The sequence below is a fragment of the Oratosquilla oratoria genome, chromosome 31, assembly GCF_046742065.1.
Source record: "Oratosquilla oratoria isolate Oo_2021 chromosome 31, ASM4674206v1, whole genome shotgun sequence".
NCBI classification, from domain to species: Eukaryota; Metazoa; Arthropoda; class Malacostraca; order Stomatopoda; family Squillidae; genus Oratosquilla; species Oratosquilla oratoria.
The window spans coordinates 32,634,974-32,656,105 of NC_134807.1; the positions used below are offsets into that span (position 1 = coordinate 32,634,974).

General features: G+C 41.7%; 1 protein-coding gene across 2 annotated transcripts in view; it reads left to right on the forward strand.

Moving 5' to 3' along the window:
* Nucleotides 1-21,132, forward strand: part of LOC143041506 (uncharacterized) — a 278,750-nt gene that overhangs the window by 252,425 nt on the left and 5,193 nt on the right. Inside the window, exons 6-9 of one of the 2 annotated variants that reach the window (XM_076213457.1) lie at nucleotides 4,288-4,471; nucleotides 7,062-7,137; nucleotides 17,917-18,082; nucleotides 19,619-19,750. In XM_076213457.1, the coding sequence (XP_076069572.1) occupies nucleotides 4,288-4,471; nucleotides 7,062-7,137; nucleotides 17,917-18,082; nucleotides 19,619-19,750 (558 nt within the window). Of the gene's footprint in view, nucleotides 1-4,287; nucleotides 4,472-7,061; nucleotides 7,138-17,916; nucleotides 18,083-19,618; nucleotides 19,787-21,132 lie in introns of both variants that reach the window. The other variant, XM_076213456.1, reaches the window with a different exon arrangement.

Below are 21,132 nucleotides of genomic sequence, written 5' to 3' on the forward strand. Positions count from 1 at the left end.
ACACACACACACACACACACACACACACACTTCAACGAACGGACGGCTTAGAGGACGTTCTGAAGAAAAGTGAAGTTTTGTGGATCCTAAAGCAAAGGAAGTGCCTATTGTATTTACAGGGTGGGGGGGGAAATTGCTCGTGGGGTAGTGGGAAAGTAGGGAAAGAGGAGAAGGGGAGGGATTGCTGGGGAAATGGAAGGAAATGAGGAAGGAAAAGACTTGGCCCAGGCAGACAGGCGAAAGGTAAACAAACGGCCCCCCGACCAGCTGAGTGACGACGAAATGTCTAATAAAAATGTAAAGATTAGAAGTATAGATAAGAGCAATACAGTAGAAAGTGATGAGAATATTTTCCAGGGATTTAAAGAGGGTGGGGGGTCGATAAGATGATCGAGGACTTGGAGCGTAGGTTCGGTCATGTTAACAACATTGTACAGAGGGTTGAAAAATTGGAAGAACTAGAGAAGGCGAACAAAAACTTAACTAAGGAAATAGAAGACCTAAAAAGACAGTTAAAAGAAGTAAAAAAGGAGAATGAAGAGTTAAAGATGAATAATAAAGAAAACAGAGAGGGATGGAAGGCAATTCAAGAAAACAGTAAAGTTGCATTTACTGACATAATTAAACAGCAAATGAGAGAACAAACTGAAGACTCAGTTATTAAAGTGATGAGACAGAAGGAGAATATAGTAAGAGACTTAGCTGATAAAAAGAAATGTATAATTATATTAGGAATGGAAGAGAAACATAACCCAGATAGAACCTCAAGAACCAATGAGGAAAATGAAAAAGTAAGCAGTTTACTAAAATTAGTTCAGGAAGATGAACCAGAAATTATGAAGGAAATTGAGGAAAAAATTCAGGCTCGGAAAGTATAGTACAGATAAGACCAGACCAATTAAGATTAAATTCAGGTCACAAACGACGGCAGAGAATATATTATCCAAAACAGGGAAACTAGCAACAAGTGAACAATATAAAAAGGTATGGATAAAAAGGGAAATGAATAAAGAGGAAAGAGAGGAAGAAAAACAGAAAAGACTTGAAGCTAAGAAAAAAAAACGAGAGCAGAACGGAGTCAGAAAAAGAGAGATTCTATTGGAGAGTAGTGAATATGAAACTAAGGCAGTTCGACATACAAGCGAAAAACAAAAGGGAAACAGAGAACACAATGGAAGTGGCAGAAAACTAAGAGTGTCTTACACAAATATAGATGGATTAATAACAGGATTGAATGAGCTGAATGATTATTTGAAAGAAAAAGAACCGGACATAATGGGAATTGTAGAAACAAAATTAAAAGGCCCACTACCACCCAACAGTGTAGGACATGATGCATATAAATATTGGATTAGAAACAGAGAGAAAAAGCAAGGGGGTGGAGTTATGTTCCTGACTAAGAAGGATATAAACGTGAGGGGTGTCATATATGGAAAGAATACAGTAGAGATGATTATGATAGAAGTGGAAGACAGAGATAAGAAGAGCAGAAAGTTTGTGATAAATTATGTGCCTCCGAAAACAGCCTCATGGGAAGAGAGTGAACATAAAAGTATGTTAGAGGACACAAAGATAACATTAAATAAAATAATGGAAGATGGAGGAAGAATAGTTATGATGGGCGACTTTAATTGCAAAGAAATCTGCTGGGAAGAAATGACAGTAAAGGGTGGAGACGGCTCATGGGGAAACGCTCTACTTGAGATGATTACTGACCATACAATGACACAATGGATACAGGAGAACACTAGGTATAGAAATGAAGAAGAACCATCGAGACTAGACTTAATAATTACATCTGAACCTAGAATAGTGGACAAGATTGAATATAAAAACATCAATAAGTAAAAGTGACCACATATTGATTGAACTGGAACTTAATGAAGAAAAATATATGAAAAGAAATGAAAAATATAGAAAAGGAAGAATGATGTATGAAAAAACAAACTTTGATAAAATAAGAGAATTCTTTCAACTAGAAAACTGGGAAGAAATATACAAAGAAGAAACAACAGTGGAAGAGAAATGGAATATTTTGACAAAAATTTACAAAAAAGGAGTGGAAAAGTATGTCCCAAGACAAAAACAAGAAAAAGAATATGTAAAATGCTGGTACAACAAAAGTTGTAGGGAGTTAAAAGACAAAAGAGACAAAGCCTGGACCAGATGGAAAAAAGACAGAAGACCTGAGAAATGGAAAATATATACCGGTTATAGAAATGAATATGTACAAACGTGCAGAGAGGAAAAGAGAAAATATGAAAAAGATGTCATAGAAAAGTGTAAAGATCAACCAAAACTATTCTACAGATTTGTAAACAATAAACTGAAAAACAAACAAGACTTGGAGAAATTAAGACAAGGGGGAGTTGAATACACTGAGGAAATGGAAATGGCGGAAATTATGAACAAACATTTTAAATCAGTGTTTACAAGGGAGAACATACAACCTGAAGAGATTGAATGGAAAGAGAAAGTCCCCCCTATGGAAGAAATAGAAGTAACAAAGAATGAAATATTGACACACTTGAGTAATCTTGATGTCAGAAAATCGCATGGACCAGATGAAATAGCAAACTGGATTCTGAAAGAATGCAGGAATGAACTGGCAGACAAAATACATAGCATACTAAACAGTTCCTTGAAAGAAGGAAAAGTTCCAGAAGATTGGAAAAAAGCAAATATAGTATCTATATATAAAGGGGGAAATAAAGAAGAACCTACCAACTATAGACCAGTCTCTCTAACAAGTACAATAGCAAAAATTTGTGAAAGAATTATCAAAAGTAGATGGGTAAAATATTTAGAAAAAAAAAACAAAGTGTTAAATCCAAGGCAATTTGGATTCAGACAAGGACGATCATGCGTCACCAATTTAATATGTTTCTATTCAAGGCTAATAGATATAATACAAGAAAGAGATGAATGGGCGGACTGTGCATTTCTAGACCTAAAGAAAGCTTTTGACAAAGTACCACATAAGAAGTTGCTTAAGAAATTAGAAACTGAAGGAGGAATACAGGGCAAACTGCTTAATTGGATGGAAGACTTTTTGCAAGAAAGAAAAATGAGAGTAGTGATAAGAGACCAGCACTCAAAATGGGATAAAGTAATAAGCGGTGTTCCGCAGGGAACAGTACTGGCCCCAATAATGTTTGCTATATATATTAATGATATGGATGAAGGAATTGAAAGCTATATGAGCTTCTTTGCAGATGATGCAAAACTACTAAAAAGAGTGAAAACAGAAGAAGATTGTGAATCACTACAGAGAGATCTATATAAAGTACAGGAATGGAGTAGGAAGTGGGAGATGGAGTTCAATACAAAAAAGTGCAGTATAATGGAATTTGGAAAAAGCAAAAACAGAATAACAGGATCATATAATTTGGGAGAAGAAGGAATAAAAAAAGTAGAAAATGAGAAGGACCTGGGAGTCATTGTTATGAATAATATGTCACCCGAGAAACATATAAATAAGATTTTTGGAGAAACCTATAATTTAATAAGAACAATCAAAGTTGCATTCACATACCTGGATGAAGAAATGGTGAAGAAAATCCTAATCACCCTGATAAGACCAAGACTGGAATATGCAGCAACGATATGGTCACCAAGTACAAAAAAATGTATAAAAAAAACTTGAAAGAATACAAAGAGCAATTACAAAATTGGCACCAACACTCTCAAAACTATCATATGAAGAGAGACTAGAAAAACTTGAACTACAGACACTAGAGCAAAGAAGAGAGAGAGGAGATTTGATAGCTATTTACAGAATCATGAAAGGCATGGAAATTACTGATAGAGAGAATCTGATAAAATGGGATGACAGAAATACAAGAGGACACGGAAAGAAAATAAAAAAAGACAGCTATAGAAGAGATTTGAAAAAGAACAGCTTTCCTCACAGAGTAATAGACAGTTGGAACAAGTTAGATGAGAAAGTGGTGTGTGCAAAAACAATACATGAATTTAAAAATAGTTTATATATAATGAGATATGAAGACGGGACCCAACGAGCTTAGATCCCCTTACAGTAAAATACAAACACTTAAATACACACACACACACACACACACACATATATATATATATATATATATATATATATGTTATGTATATATTATATATATATATATATGTATGTATGTATATATATATGTATGTATATATATATATATATGTATGTATGCATATGCATGTGTATGTGTGTATGTGTATGTTTGTTTATGAATATTTTTACACATGCAAAACTTCAAACTCTTCTTTTCTTTGGCTCCGCAGCAAATAAACAATGTCCAGAACTCCATGTGCAACCTCCTCAGGCTCAATGACTTCATGGCGAAAGGATCCTCTGTATCCTGCCCTCCTGAAGTCGCCGAGATCAAATCAGAGCCTCCCACGTTCTCGGACCAGCACATGATTGCAATCATGAAAGACAGACAGAAGAAAGACAATCACAACATGAGTAAGTATGCTTCTTTTTCTCCCAACTTCCAGATATACTTATTTTGTAGCTACAACTTTCCATCATCAGAGACATGTTTCGTTATCAAGTATAAGCCACTCGCACGTCAAGAATTAAATATAGTTTCCGAAGGTTTTGAACCTGCATATGATGTCGTTGGACTATGTATGTGTTTTATGTGTTGAACATCATTATGCCACACTCAATGTCGAGAGTAAACATGACCAACATATATCGTTGAATATAGATTAAGTGGAATATTGTGGCTGTATATGACACAAATTCCTGGACAGTGGAAGAAGGTGGTGGATGAGGTGGTGTGGGTAACACGTACCTTATGTGATTGATGAAGGGAGGGGTAAGATAGCTGCAGTTGGGGAACCGAAGTCCAGGAGATTTGTATCACATCTCGGGACCACTCGCCTTCCCTCCAAGGCAAGCGTGAGAGTAGATCAAAGAGGGGGGGGGTATGATGGGACAACTCATTAAGTGAACCGTCCTAGGCTAATGAAACCCAGAACTCCTATTGTGAGTTTTAATGAATTAAATAATTAAACACTAGAAATATGCTACTTGACATTAAATAAGGGTTTTAACAGTTGGAATTCACACATACATCCTATCTATTCCCTGCGCGCGTTTCCTAGCTAAAGTACTTATGTTAAAGTATCTGTACTTAATATGTCTTGCTTGTGGAGACGTCTTCAATTGGCGCGGTCTCCTGCTGAGCTCCGACCGGCGCGGCTCTGCTTCTGGTGGGGGCGGGGGGTGACGGCCTGGGCGGGCGCTGAGATGGGCTTGCAAGTAACCCACTTCACCGACGTAGTCTTAGTCAATCGTACTGCACTCTTAGAGTTCTTGCGGGAGGGGTTTGTACCCAAATAATCAACACTCGATTGGCTCTCAAGGATGAAAATCCCCAACAGTCACATGAGGGAGGAAAGGACACGATTGGACTTCCGAGAATGAGCGGTCCGACCTCCTTTGATGAACTCGATGTTTTGACTGACCTGTGTCCTGCGGCATGTCAGGTCAAAATGCCCGCTAGCCGGCTTCCGACGTTGCCAATAGTTCTACGTCTCCGTCCCTAGTTGTGAAGGGTACTACGAACACTGTTCATGTGGAAGATGACACCGCTCCAATTGTTCCTTGAGGTAGACACTATTCACGAGCGTGTTAGATACGATCCTAATGATTCTAATTGCCTAGCTTAAAACAAATATGTGGCAGGGCGCAGGGGGGGAGGGGGTGTGACACACTAAGCTGGACCAAGGTCGCTTGTGTTTGGGCGCGTAAAAACCGTTGGGTTAGGCCAAGGTCTAAATATACAGGTCAGATCGTTTAAATTATTGTGCGCAGCTTCTGACGTCATTAGGCTGGGTCCGTTTTCTCTTTGTGAAACACTGAAGAAAACTGAAACGCCAAGGAAGACAGGAACTATAATATTTTATATATTATATATATATATTATATATCATATATATTATATATTCATATATATAGACAGGAACTATAATATTTTATATATATATTTCATATAATATTTGTCAGAATATAACTAATTGCGTGGAGCGGTGCGAGCGAAGACAACAACATTCTCGAACGACGGACCAGCTTCAACTGACAGCTATAGGACCCGCCAACCCCACTTTGAACAGCCAGGTGACGTTCACGGGCCCGCTGCGCCAACTCCCTCGAAATTCGGTCGGAAGTGGTTAGACCTTATATCCTTAGATCTTGGGTTAGGCTATGGGAACACGAATCAAAAGGGGGGGGGGGTTCTAGATAATTAGAAGTCTCTCCCTTCGTTAAGGCACTTTAATTGATTGCCAAAATGGCACAACAGTTGATGAGGATAAGGAGAAGGTGAAAGGACAGGATGTAGCTACTAGAAGTCTTAAGGACTCTGGTAATTCCCCCGAGTATAGGGAATGAAGGGCCGAAACGGTGAGAAATCAGACGAGACAAAATGGGAAGAGGAGACAGCGAGCTGGGTGTCACGATTTCAAAAATTGTGACAGTATACACTGAGTGGTTTGCAGTGTAAATATATCAACAGTCAACAAGTGCACTTCAGTTACGCATGTAAACTGCATTTGATCTAATCTTAGTGAAGAAATAATCGTGGAAATATGTGATTTGGTAACTGTTAAGGCGACTCATGACCGTTAGGAAATACTTAACGTAGTGCTTCGCTCTAGTGCAAATTTGTGTTGATAGGTGTCGTGGCTAGCAAGTATTATGTTACTTATAAAACAAATAAGATACAAAAGACAAAATAAATTGTTGAAATAAAACAATCTTTTATGGCATAGGTTATTATTTGGTATCTAAATGATTCATATATGTTCTCAATTTATCAATACCGTGGAATAGGTAGAGGCTGTATTTACACTTCTGTACAAATGTAGTTAAGAAATTTTAGGAGAAGGATGTTCTATCCATCATGGGTTTGAGGAACTTTTTCACATACGTACATTCTCCATACACATAACATTTCAAAACAATTTGATCGAGCAATGCCAAACGGCATTACTTACTCTCGTTTTCCAGCTACGAGGTAAACATAAATATATTTTTCCTCCTACAGTTGAACGAAGAAGACGGTTTAACATTAACGACAGAATAAAGGAACTTGCGACTCTACTTCCAAAGAGCAACGAACCGTAAGTGATTCCTTACATAATATTTTTCTATGAATCCATCCTACTGAAATAGATTCTTTGATAAGACGCGTACATTTAATGAAAAAAGAGCGCATACTAGTGGTTCATGTGGTGCCAAGAATATAAACTGGGCCTGTGGTGGGTACATCCTGTGGTGTCTGCAAAATGTATGAAAGCCAAAGTCTGGGCCGGAAACCACGATGTAACTTGCACCATGAGTCGGTGGTGTACATACACCTTCCTTGTATCATGGTCCGGAAGTCGGTGAATAAAATCATCTGGCGGCTGGGAGAAAAAAGTACCAGCAGAAGAGTCCACCAGTATATATATATATATATATATATATATATATGTATATATATGTATATGTATATATATATATATATATATATATATATATATATAACACAGGAACCCACAGTCGGAGAAAGAATAAACTTCGAATAAAGAATAATCCTATATTTCGGCTATCAACTGTAGCCCTCTTCAGGAAAGTACATAAGAAAGAGAACAGAGGGGACTTATAAACTACAGTAAGAAGAGATGTGGACAGTTGACCTCACTCAGACGCGGGGCTAACTGGGGTGGCGGAGGAAGGAGGGGGTGAGGAGAGGGGAGGATGTAAAGTCCGCACGAGCTGATTTATTGCTGCGCGTGCGATAATGTCAGGTGTCCACTGAGTTACATCGTGGTTTCCGGCCCAGACTTTGGCTTTCATACATTTTGCAGACACCACAGGATGTACCCACCACAGGCCCAGTTTATATTCTTGGCACCACATGAACCACTAGTATGTGCTCTTTTTTCATTAAATGTACGCGTCTTATCAAAGTCACGCGCAGCAATAAATAAGCTCGTGCGGACTTTACATCCTCCCCTCTCCTCACCCCCTCCTTCCTCCGCCACCCCAGTTAGCCCCGCGTCTGAGTGAGGTCAACTGTCCACATCTCTTCTTACTGTAGTTTATAAGTCCCCTCTGTTCTCTTTCTTATGTACTTTCCTGAAGAGGGCTACAGTTGATAGCCGAAATATAGGATTATTCTTTATTCGAAGTTTATTCTTTCTCCGACTGTGGGTTCCTGTGTGTTATCTACAAATGTGCTACTACATTTATATTTATATATATATATATATATATATATATATATATATATATATGTATATATATATATATATATATCGGACAGCACGGGGAAGTAAGCGTTGATAAAAAAAATTTAGATGGATTGATATTTATAACAATATTTGGTAAACAGGTAACGGGAAAGTCAGCGTTGAAACCTACAGTATATAAACCTATGATATTTCCCCTAAGTTATTCTCATCAGGTTTTCCTGTATCTACTGTTTATCAATATAATCACATTAAGACTTGTGAAACCATACAAGTGTCCAAAAATGTCTATTATTTTCTGATTTTGAAGTATGTTTTAAAGACACTATCCACGTTACAATCTGTGAAGCCGCCGACCAGATCTGTCCGGCGACCTCAAGAGCAGATCGTATCGTGCATGGAGTCTAGTAGGAATGTATTCTGTACTATATGCTCATCTGCCCAAACTATCGTACAACTTCTCATAGTACCTAAGTCCACGACCACACGCAAGAAATGAATTCTTTGCCAACAGCTTTGGCCCTTCCTCAACTTCGGAACCGCTGCACCAAACTAACTTAGCCTAACATATTCTAACGTAACGTAATGTATTCTAATCGAATCGAACGTAACCTAACTAAATTATTTCTTTGTCGCGGCTCGTGCCGCTTAAATTCTTCTTATCGGCTTAAGAAACCTGCACAGCGAAGCTATAGCGATAATCCCATACCACACTCCTGGTCATATGGCCATTTCCCGAAGGTTGAGTGTGGTTTGAATTTTCCGCCAAAATCATCGGAAATTTAAAATTCCCGGCTCTGTGCAGGCATGCGCATTGTCGACCCCACCTCCCCCTCCCTATCCCCTCCCTTCTTACCCGGCTAGCTCGAGCCGGGCGTCGCGTTACTTCAATGAGAAATGAAGGCTTCGCCTGTGGGAGGAGGGAGGGGCCCTAAATCTGTGCAGGTTTCTTAAGCCGATAAGAAGAATTTAAGCGGCACGAGCCGCGACAAAGAAATATTATCGGCTGAAAGAAACCTGCACAGCGAAGCTATGCATGAGACGAGGACAGGTGGGAGGAGAGGTGAAGCCTGATCAAACCGTTATTACGTGTGTCTTTCCTATGGGAGACTTATTCATTTTATCACTCAGTAGAGGGGAGAAAGAAACGTCAAGTACCCACGCCGAAGAATGTGACATGCACAACATTGCACTGTTCACACAATGCGTAAATTATACGAAATTTGTATCCTGTTCAACGGTTGCTGGCCCCTCCCCACTCCTCGGTCGCCCTTTGCCCCCTCCACTTTTTTGAGATGAGAGGGGTGGAGCCGTTTCCATGGCGACACATGGGACAGGGGCGACCGAGTGGTAGAGACACCGTGTCCCCAAGGGAGTCGTCGATGTCCAGTCCCTAGGTCCCGCACCCGCTCCACAGAGTGGGTGCGGAGAAACTCCAGCGATGCCACAAAGTCCCTGATGCTGTGGGCGTGCGGGGCATGGCCCGGGTCGGCTCTCTCCCAAAAAGCGGAAGGGCAGGTGCGCCCGGGACCTCGGGGTTAGGGGAATCCTAAATTTCGAGTTGTAGAAGAGATGATCCTCAGAAATCTCTTCCGTGTGGTCCACGTAGTCTTCGAACGCACGGACCGGGCGCAGTGGATGTGGGCGTCCTCCCTCCCGGAAGGATTGTATTCTGAGAGGGCCGATCATGTCGTCCGCTCGGCCGTTCCTGGCCAGGAATGTTGGTGATGGAGAGAGGGTTAGGGCCGAGCTGTCCTCCTCCAGTTTGGAGACGGACGGGTGGCGGGTGATTGCCGCCAGCTGTGAAGCCCTGTAGTCCGTATTCAAGGCGAGCAGAAAGGCGACGCGTCGAGGGAAGTGTTCTTCCTCCATAATGGCCCTTTCGAACGCCAGGTACTGCAGAACACGATGCAAGGACCAGGCCAGGACCGGTTGATGTCTCGGCTCTCTCGAGGCGCTGATCCCCTTCATTAGGAGGGTTCACGCCCTCTGTGGCACTCGGATGTTCATGCCAAAGCGTAGCGGATCAGTGAGGGCTGTATAGTGAGGCAAGATAGTCGCCGGTGCCCTGTTGGTGGAGGTAGCCAGCCAAGTCAGGAAGTCCGGGACCATGCTGGCGGAGATGGTCACCATCGCGCGTCTCCGAAGGCAGTTCCGGAATCTCCGTCAGCAGGACCCATACTGCCGCACTGAGGACGGAAGGTGAGCTCTGAGCATCTTGTCTGCTGCCTCTGTAGAGAAGAGTTGGCTGAGAGCTCCCCGTAGAAACTCCAATTATCAAGTTGGAGTGACGCTTGGAGAGGCGCGGTAAGGCTGTTGGCTAGGCAGGCTGACCCCAGTAGAAGGGGAGAAGGGCCCCATCTCATTAGCTCCCCGAACCACGGCTGGGTTGGCCAGTAGGGAGCTATCAGGAGGACCTGACCCTTGAAGGATCTGAGGGTCTGCATCACCTTCAGGAGGACTAGTGTCGCTGGAGGAGGAAAATGAATACGTACCTCCAGCTGTTCCGGTCCTCCGTGAAGGCGTCTGGGCCTCCTGTGCGCGCCCTTTGGATGCAGGTGAGGTAAAGGGGGAGCTGGGTCGTGTTTGGGGAGGCAAACAGGTCCACTTCTGGGGTGCCGTAGTGGAGGGAGAACGACTCGAACACTTGTGGGCGTAGTTGCTACACTACGTAGATCTCTTGAAACCTGGATAGAGCGACCGGCGTAGGGCCCCCGACCGAAGCCAGGGACGCAACAACCTGTGGAGTGCTGAGGGTATCGGCCCGGGCAGGTCACGCGGGAGAAGCAGTATGCTGCTGTCGACCTCCCGTACCAGCCGTCGGCGCCCCAAGCGGCTCAGTGGAAGGGCCGGGGTCGCGAAGTTGAGGCACCCCGCCACCGAAGGAGGGAGGACGTGTGAGAGAAGCACGCTCTTTTGGCGCAGGGGAGCACCCGAAGGACGCTGACTGTGTCCCACTCAATCCCGAGCCAATAAAGTCTCTGTGTGGGAGCAAGGGCAGACCCGTTCCAGTCCACCCCGAACTCCACGTCCGCCAACACACTCAGAGCCACTGAGATGTCGGCCGATGCACCCTCCCCGGTGGGCAAATGCATCAACTAGCCGTCTAGGAACATGAGTGTGGAGACACTTGCTTCCGTCCAACGTACGCCTACCACTCTCACTAGTTTCGTGAAGATCCTCGGGGTAAGCGAGAAACCGAAAGGGAGTATGCGAGGCCAAGTTCGTTTCCGAGCGACCTCGTCCGTGGGCGTTAGTCAAGAGGCTTCGTCCTGGGTGAAGACGTTCCCTGAGCGTCTCCCACGAAGACGGGCCTGGACCCTCGGTATGTATCCAACTCACCCCAAGTCTTCCCGCGGGAAGTCCTCGAAGCCCGTGGCGAGCGTCTTCATCCAATAGTGTGCTATGGCAATTTGTGACGTCTCATCACCCACAAGCGGACTTCTATATGTTTAATACCTAGTGACATCATGTGATTATACTGTGACGTCACCGGATTAATCATGGCGCCATAGGATCGTCTCGTGACGTCACAGGGACACAAATTGACGTCATAGGACTACATGGTGACGTCAATTTATCACATAATGACGTCATCTTATCATACCGTGACATCACTGAGTCACAGTGAGCGTTGAAATAAATTTTGACATGGTAAAATTCTGGACCATCATGACTGTAGATTAGCTTAAGTTGAATAGGAAAAGTCATGTTCATTTCGACCTAAGTCACAGTGAGCGTCGAAATTGATTTTAACATGGTAAAATTCTCGACCATCATGACTGTAGATTAAATTAAGTTGAATAGGAAAAGTCATGTTCATGTTGACCTGAGTCACAGTGGGCGTTGAATTAGTTTAACATGGTAAAATTCTTGACCATCATGACTACAGATTAGCTTAAGTTGAATAGGAAAAGTCATGTTCATTTCGACCTAAGTCACAGTGAGCGTCGAAATTAATTTTAGCATGGTAAAATTCTCGACCATCATGACTGTAGATTAAATTAAGTTGAATAGGAAAAGTCATGTTCATGTTGACCTGAGTCACAGTGGGCGTTGAATTAGTTTAACATGGTAAAATTCTTGACCATCATGACTACAGATTAGCTTAAGTTGAATAGGAAAAGTCATGTTCATTTCGACCTAAGTCACAGTGAGCGTCGAAATTAATTTTAACATGGTAAAATTCTCGACCATCATGACTGTAGATTGAATTAAGTTGAATAGGAAAAGTCATGTTCATGTCGACCTGAGTCACAGTGGGCGTTGAATTAATTTAACATGGTAAAATTCTTGACCATCATGACTACAGATTAGCTTAAGTTGAATAGGAAAAGTCATGGTCATTTCGACCTAAGTCACAGTGAGCGTCGAAATCAATTTTAACATGGTAAAATTCTCGACCATCATGACTGTAGATTAGCTCAAGTTGAATAGGAAAAGTCATGTCCATTTCCACCTGAGTCACGGTGAGCGTCGAAATTAATTTTAACATGGGAAAATTCTCGACCATCATGACTGTAGATTAGCTCAAGTTGAATAGGAAAAGTCATGGTCATTTCGACCTGAGTCACAGTGAGCGTTGAAATAAATTTTAACATGGTAAAGTTCTCGACCATCATGACTATATATTAGCTTAAGTTGAATAGGAGAAGTCATGTCCATTTCGACCTGTGTTTTTTTTTTTTTTTTTTAAGGTCAAGGCATTTTATTTATGTAATACCTAGCACTTTGCGCCAACTTAAACTGTACTATTTAAAACATTTTCCTCTTCTCATTACACTAAATGATTGTAGTTTCTTTGAACTAATTTATACTCATTTTAACTAACACTAGACTCCCTAAGTCTAAAGTTCTTTTGTGTTTTACTTGGGGGTGGAACATCAGGTAAGTCATCTTTAAACTCAAGCCAAGTGAAGTTGATAAGAGGTTGGCTGTGGCTCATGAGAAGGGCTGGGTGGTTTTTTGCTTAAGAAACCTGGAAGGAGGGTGGTGCCGTGAGGCGTTAGAAGACCATTGAAGCTCGGAGGTATGGGGCTGCCGAGGCCTGATGATCCTCGGGGAGCCACCCTCCGTATCATAAGACACGTCCCCTTGTCCTCCAAGAGGCCCGGGTTCTTACCACGGACGACTTGAGGACGTATGGGGAACGGAGTACAAGTGGAAAAGGTCAAAGTCTACGCCTAGGGCCTGACAAAGAAAGATATAAGGCGTTAAAGGACCATTATTGGTCGAAGGTATGGGGCTGCCGAGGCCTGATGACCCTCGGGGCGTCACCCTCCGTATCATAGGACACGACCCCTTGTCCTCCGAGAGGCCCGGATTCTTACCACGGACGACTCGAAGACGTATGGGGAACGGATTACGAGTGGAAAAGGTCAAATTCTACGCCTAGGGCCTCACAAAGGGAGCCATTAAGGTGTTAGAGGACCATTATTGGTCGGATGTATGGGGCTGCCGAGAGGCCTGATGACCCTCGGGGGCACCCCCTCCGTACCATAGGACACGTCCCCCTGTCTTCTGAGAGGCCCGGGTTCTTACCGCGGACGACCCGAAGACGTATGGGGAACGGATTACGATCGTATAAGGTCAAAGTCTACGCCTAGGGCCTGACGAAGCAAGCTATGAGGCTGTTAGAGGACTATTGATGACCGGAGGTTTGGGGCTGCCGAGAGGCCTGATGACCCTGGGGGGTCGCCACACTCCGTACCATAAGACGCGTCCCCCCGTCTTCAAAGAGGCCCGGGTTCTTACCACGGACGGCCTGGAGACGGGGACGTATTGCGATCGTATATGGTCAAAGTCTACGCCTAGGGCCTGATACAAACCGTGAGGCAATAGAGGACCGATGATGGTCGGAGGTATGGCGCTGCCGAGAGGCCCGATGACCCTGGGGGGCGCCACACTCCGTACCATAAGACACGTCCCCCTGTCTTCAAAGAGGCCCGGGTTCTTACCACGGACGGCCTGGAGACGGGGACGTATTGCGATCGTATATGGTCAAAGTCTACGCCTAGGGCCTGATACAACCCGTGAGGCAATAGAGGACCGATGATGGTCGGAGGTATGGCGCTGCCGAGAGGCCTGATGACCCTGGGGGGCGCCACCCTCCGTACCATAAGACACGTCCCCCTGTCTTCCGAGAGGCCCGGGTTCTTACCACGGACGGCCTGAAGACGGGGACGGATTGCGATCGTATATGGTCAAAGTCTACGCCTAGGGCCTGATACAAACCGTGAGGCAATAGAGGACCGATGATGGTCAGAGGTATGGGGCTGCCGAGAGGCCTGATGACCCTGGGGGGCGCCACACTCCGTACCATAAGACACGTCCCCTGTCCTCCGAGAGGACCCGGGTTGTTTACCAGGGACGGCTCGAAGACGGGGACGGATTGTGCTCGTATAAAATCAAAGTCGAAGAATGGGACAAACCAGCAGCCAAGCGGAAAGCGATAAATCTAACAGACGATTAACCAGCAGGAAACGGGACCGCCTGCTCCCATGTGGGCAGCGAGTTAACCACTCCGTCCCGTTTCCGCGATCTAAGTGATGCGACGCCCGGCTCGAGCTAGCCGGGTAAGAAGGGAGGGGATAGGGAGGGGGAGGTGGGGTCGACAATGCGCATGCCTGCACAGAGCCGGGAATTTTAAATTTCCGATGATTTTGGCGGAAAATTCAAACCACACTCAACCTTCGGGAAATGGCCATATGACCAGGAGTGTGGTATGGGATTATCGCTATAGCTTCGCTGTGCAGGTTTCTTTCAGCCGATAAATTACCTTCTAACTAAACCTAACCCAATTAACCTAGTCTAATGTAACGTAACGTAACGAACTTAACCTAACCTAGTCTAATGTAACGTAACCAGCCTAACTAAACCTAACCTAACCAAATCTTATATCCTAATCTAACCTAACCTATCCGGACTTAACCTAGCCTTATCGAACGGAACCGAACCAAAACGAATCTGACATGGTTTTCGTTGGCAAGCTTTCCTCGTGTATTCTTGCCCAAACCGAATCAGGTGTCTAAGATTAAGAAATATTTAAGAACAGAAACGAGGAATGGTAAAATCTAAATTGAATAGATAAGTGAATAACAAACAAATAAATAAGTAGAAAAGGTGGTTCAGCATTCGTTTGTGAATGGATATTTGTCTCCGAATGTAAAATATAACTGACTGTTTGACTGGGATCCGCAAGGATGTCATTCATTTCTCAATATTAGCTCTACAATATGTAGTCATGCAGTCATTAGCCCAGCGCAGAAAACATCACTTGGTAATAAAGTCCTTGCCGGGTTGGGATACTGTTATGCACCTTGATGTTTACTCTTCTTTTAGGAAAGTTTCCTTTTCTTTTTGTTTCGATCACGTTTTCTTCCGACTACACACATGTGAACGATTAATTTCGAGTAGACACTTGAAGCGCTACAAGCAAGCCACGCTTTACCCTTGTGATAGCTGGGTACTGTGAAAGCGTGTTTGGGCTGCAAAGAATACATAAACATCCAGGTGGTTCCTTGGTGATCGCTGTTGCATTTATCTGTAATTAAACATTTTAATGTGATTACTTACATCCATCCCGAGTGTTTCGTGTGTGTATGTATGTATGTATATGATAAAACCACTTGGGAAATAAAATGAAAGGTGACCGAACGTTTTCGTCTATTCAAGACATTTTCAACTTTGAAATGTCTTAAATAGACTAAAACGTTCGGATACACATTTTGTGAATCACGTGTTTTTGTGATTTATTCGCATGTATGTATGTATGTATGTATGTATGTATGTATGTGCGGGCCTATGCATTTGTGCGTGCGACGGTGTGCAGGATTCTTTTTTATCGCTGATGCTATGATATACAAAATGCTATTACTTATTATAATTCAATTCTACTAAAAGCTCGCTCTGGCTGATTTATATTTTATGGAATGAAATAGCCTGATGTTAGGCATTAACGCTTTCGTCGCGTAAAGGATGTGCTCATCAGCTGATTAAAATCGTCTGGCGATTGGTAGATCAAGTTTAAGTCATGAACAGCAAAGATAGGGTTCGTCGAGACAATATCTACACTATCAGGATCGCGCTGTAACATCCAACTCCATCGAACATATCCCAGATATCCTGAAACCAGGTGTCACTCGCTTTCCAGACATAAAAGCGTAGATGCTGGTTTTGTCTCAGCTGGGGAAAATGGAAATGTTCCTCTTCAGCGGGTTTGAGCTGCGCCGGAGGGAATAGCGGGCTTACGTTCCCGCGGAAGTTTCCCACCGTTGTATCTGACAACACTTTAACCCTTGCACCTCTATTCGCGCCTTGTACGGTTTTGGTTGCCTCCACTCAAATTCAAGAAACCGGATACCCGAAACCTAAGGCTATGTTTGATCTGGCTGCTGCCAGACAATTCTATTTAGCCTAGGATTTTTATTTATTTATTATTCATGTCAACATTGAACAAGGGAGTGTGGTAGATCACTGCTCTGTTGAAATCATTTGAGTTATCTGGATTAGAATATATACTGTACTAGAAAAATTAGCATTGTCAATACACAGGCAGGAAAAAATGAGAAGTAAGAGGCAAGAGAGCTTAAAGCTCATAAGACTAGCTTAAAGTCTCAAACTGGTCATGTCTGTTTTTGAATATATTTACACTTGTACTAGTAATCACATTTTCACTGAGGCTGTTCCACATATTCACTACCATTGAATTAAGAAACTTATTCCTCTTTACTGTTTGATGGTGCGGTTTCATTAACTTGAGGCTATGACCTCTTGTTTCTGGTTGGTAATCTCTGGTAGCCAACTGCAAATATTCTTCACCCCAGCCTTATCCATACCTTTCTAGATTTTGAAAGTTTCTATTATTTCTCCTCGAATCCTTCATTCTTCAAGTGTGGTGAGTCTCAGTCTAGATAATCTCTCCTTATATGACTAGTATAGAAACCCTTCTTGTACCTGTTCCAGCTTCTTTATGTCACCTTTCTAATATGGAGACCATACTTGTACACAATACCATTGCCTTATATAGGGACTTCATCATATCCGCATCAAGACATGTCATATTTTTTTTTTTTTTTTTTTTATAAGACCCAGCATTGAATTAGCCTTTGTTGCAGCCTTAGCTGCCTGCCTCAAGGGCTTGAGATAACTAGTATTGATGAGTCCAAGAACTTTTTCCTCTTGTATTTCCCCAAGTACTTTCTGTCCCAAATAGTACTCACATCCTGGGTTCTTTCTTTCAATATGCATAACTTTACACTTATCTTCATTAAACTGGAGCAACTACTTTTGGCTCTATCCCTTCAATACATTCAAATCTTGTTGAAGGATAATACCATATTCTGCAGTTCTTATCTGATAAATTTTTGCATCATCAGTTTTCCATTTGACTGGACATTATTTAACATGTCATTTATGAATACTAGGAATAGTCCTGGACCCTACACATTCCCCTGTAAGATGCCACTCCATACCTGCATCTATTCCAAAGAGGTTCCCCTGACACAAACCCTTTGCTGTCTGTTTCCAAACAAACAAACTAGCAAAATCCTTGGAGATGAAGTATATTTTATCTAACCCAAAATTTTGTGTAATGAATATGCAATACCACTGTAAACCAACAACATCATCTATGTACAATCAATTTTCAGTATGTCTTTCTTACAGTTACTTCGAATTGGTGCGTGATTTACGGCAAAACAAGGGACAAATACTTAAGGCATCAGTGGATTACATACGCCGATTGAAGTGTGACATTGACTACCATAAGGAGGTGGAGGCGAAGAGGCGTGCGTTGGAACAACAGAACAGACAGCTCCTTCTAAGAGTGCAAGTAAGTATGGCCCACTGACTAGACACCAGATCTTGAAGGAAGTCAGTAATTTAGTTGAAAGAAACTGAAATAGCCTTTGCACGTGGTTGGTACTAATACACAAATACACACATATTCATGTACATGAATGATTGACTGGATAGAAAAAGAAAATAATGATACATACAAGGGAGGTAGCCAAAAAGGAAATAATGATAATTATGATAATATAAGATAAATCATGCATCAACAAGTTCTAAAAATTTATTAGAAAGTGAGAATAGAAAGTAATGCAAGAAACCTGGAAGATTAATGGTAGACATTGTATAGAAAATCCCAGAAGATAATATAGAGGAGGAGAAAGGTGGTTTTAGGAAAAGCAAAGAATGTGTGGACAGTTGTTTGCCCACAAACAAATCAATGGAAAACACAGGGACAGTGGAAGAGAGCTTTACAGTATCTGACTTTGGGGGATGGGGGGTGAGGGAGTATGTGTGAATGATATTTTGACATAGCCCGAAGGGATTTCTCCCCATCTCTTTTTCTGTATGAGGGTATGGAGAGGGGGGTCACCAATTAAATGAAGTGGCCTTGCTCTGGGTGTGCTGTGTCTTTCTACACTGTTTCTGATCCAAGGCAGTTGGCGAGATGCAAGGATGACCTGTTATCCAGGAAGAGCCAAGATAAGAGGAAGGGAGGGTGGTGAATGGAAGTGGAGTATGTGGAGCTGGAATGGGTGGAAGTGGATTTTATGTTTTTGTTTTGGGCTGCCTCCCTTGTAAGAGGGAAAAAGCTGTTGGTATATGTATTTATGTAGACATACATCCCAGTACACATTAGTTATACTTACACCAGATAATGAATGGAGATAAGATCAAGCCCCAGTACCCAACAATTAAAAAAAAAAAAAAATGTAATGAAATCCATACCTACATCAGAACAAATGTATATTTGGTTAGCTGACATGAGAATCCGACAAGAAATAATGGTCGCAAAGTGTCAGGAAATAGATTTAATTTGGAAGTGGGTAGAAACAACTTTGCCAACCATGTAGTTAACGAATGGTAGAGGCAGTGCAATGTAGTTCAGTTCAAAGCTTTAAGATTTGTTTAGATAAACACCTAAGCAAGATGCTGTAATGACTGCCATTTATTTTATATTATTTGTTTATTCGTTTGTTATTATTTGTTTGTTTATTATTATTTGCTTGATTTTCATTTATTATTAGTTGTCTGTCAATTTATTATTATTTACTATTTACATGTTTGTTTATTATTTAACTATACCTATGCATTTATTTTATTTGTTATTATCTATATAATTATAATTTTTATTTATTTTTCTTTTATTTATTTATCATCATTATATTTTTTCACATCTGACCTAGTTATGGACCAAAAGGTCTTCTGTCAGCATGCTCCTCCTTTTTTAATCCTTTGTATATACTACTGCATATACTAACTTTTATTTTTCAGTTCTATTACTTTGGAATTTGTATATATGCCAATGTTATAGTTGGAAAAATATTGATGACCTAGTTGTATCTTTCACTCACAGAAATTGGAATCCCAGCTACGTGAAAATGGTATTCAAGTTGAGGAGACTAATGTCGACTCTAGTCTGCTACTGTCCACCTTGATCAAGACAGAGGTAGTTGGTAATAGTGGTGGTCAGGCAGAGGTCAAGAAGGTGAGGCGTAACAGTATCCCCGGAAACCTGCTTGATGTACGTTGCCCCTGCCTTTTGTTAGACCACAGCTCAGTCCACATGCCCTACACTACTCAACCTTTGGTATCATCAGCTATCATTGTTCTAAGCCAATGATTCTTAACCTGGTTTAAGTCATAGAAAATCAGTCAAAAATCTATGTTCAGATAGGAATGGAAAGGTGATGGGAAGGAAACATGGAACTTTGCAAGAGCCTTTGTTATTTGTCTTAATAACCTATTAAACAGAGAGAGTGTTTGCTTAGTTTCACTTTACCAAATCTATTGAAAATTATTGCCTCCTCCCTAGAAAAAGATGTATTTATACAAGCACATAAAGACCAGTACTGTATAAGCAGAAAGGGGAGGGGCATGGAAATAGATTTTAGATAATCTGATTTTCATGGACCCAGGTGAAGAACTGCTCTACATTAAAGATATTTAGTTGCTGCTTACCATAGTGGCACTGGGAAATAGCCTTGTCCACCAAGGCCTGTAATGTGGTGGCAATGATTGGGCTGAGTTGTGTGGCATAAGTAGATCTTAGAATATTGCATGCGTTGACTGAGTAGCTGTCGCACAAGGACCTGTGCTAGTTTAGGAACCTTAATGTTTTTTGCCCTGTTTGATTTCTAATAATATTCTATGTAGATTGACTACCTGTGTTTTATCATTTATTCAGTAAAGTATGGTCCTACATTTGATTACCTGCTCAGGATTTCGCTTCTAATTTGTAAGTCTTATGTTTATACTAACCTCAGCTTTTTATGAGTGTTGTGTTTGAATGATTAGATAAAATTTTATCGAGTACAGTCAATTGGAAAAATTAAGTAGGCCTATTGTATGTAACCCCATTACATTGGCAAATGTGGTCACTGAAGCTTATTATTTCACTTAAATAGCTCTGTAGTACATTCAAAAGCTGAAATATAACTTGTCACTAATTGCTAGCAACCATGGATGAATTGATTTACTTGTTAGTATGAGCCATCAGGAGACATTGAACTTTGAATTAGATAGGCCTTGCATTACATGAATTTGACTAAACCTAAAGTTACATGTTTTGACTGAAAATACTTTCCTCTTTTTACTCTCCAGAGTTTTTTTTTTTTAATAACCGCTAGTGATTTATAAGGAGTGAAAAGCATATGAACCTCATCTTAGTGTGATGTGTATCAGGGTATTTGCTCTGTTTTGATTGTGAGCCCCATCATAATTTTATAATATACTTGTCCATCTGACATCATAATTTTTATATAACATTGAAAATCAGTGTTTATTTAACATTGTTATTAAGTAAAACCTCACATCATTTCATTCAGGTAGGCTGAAATACTACTGTAATCGTTCAAAAAATGAAAAATT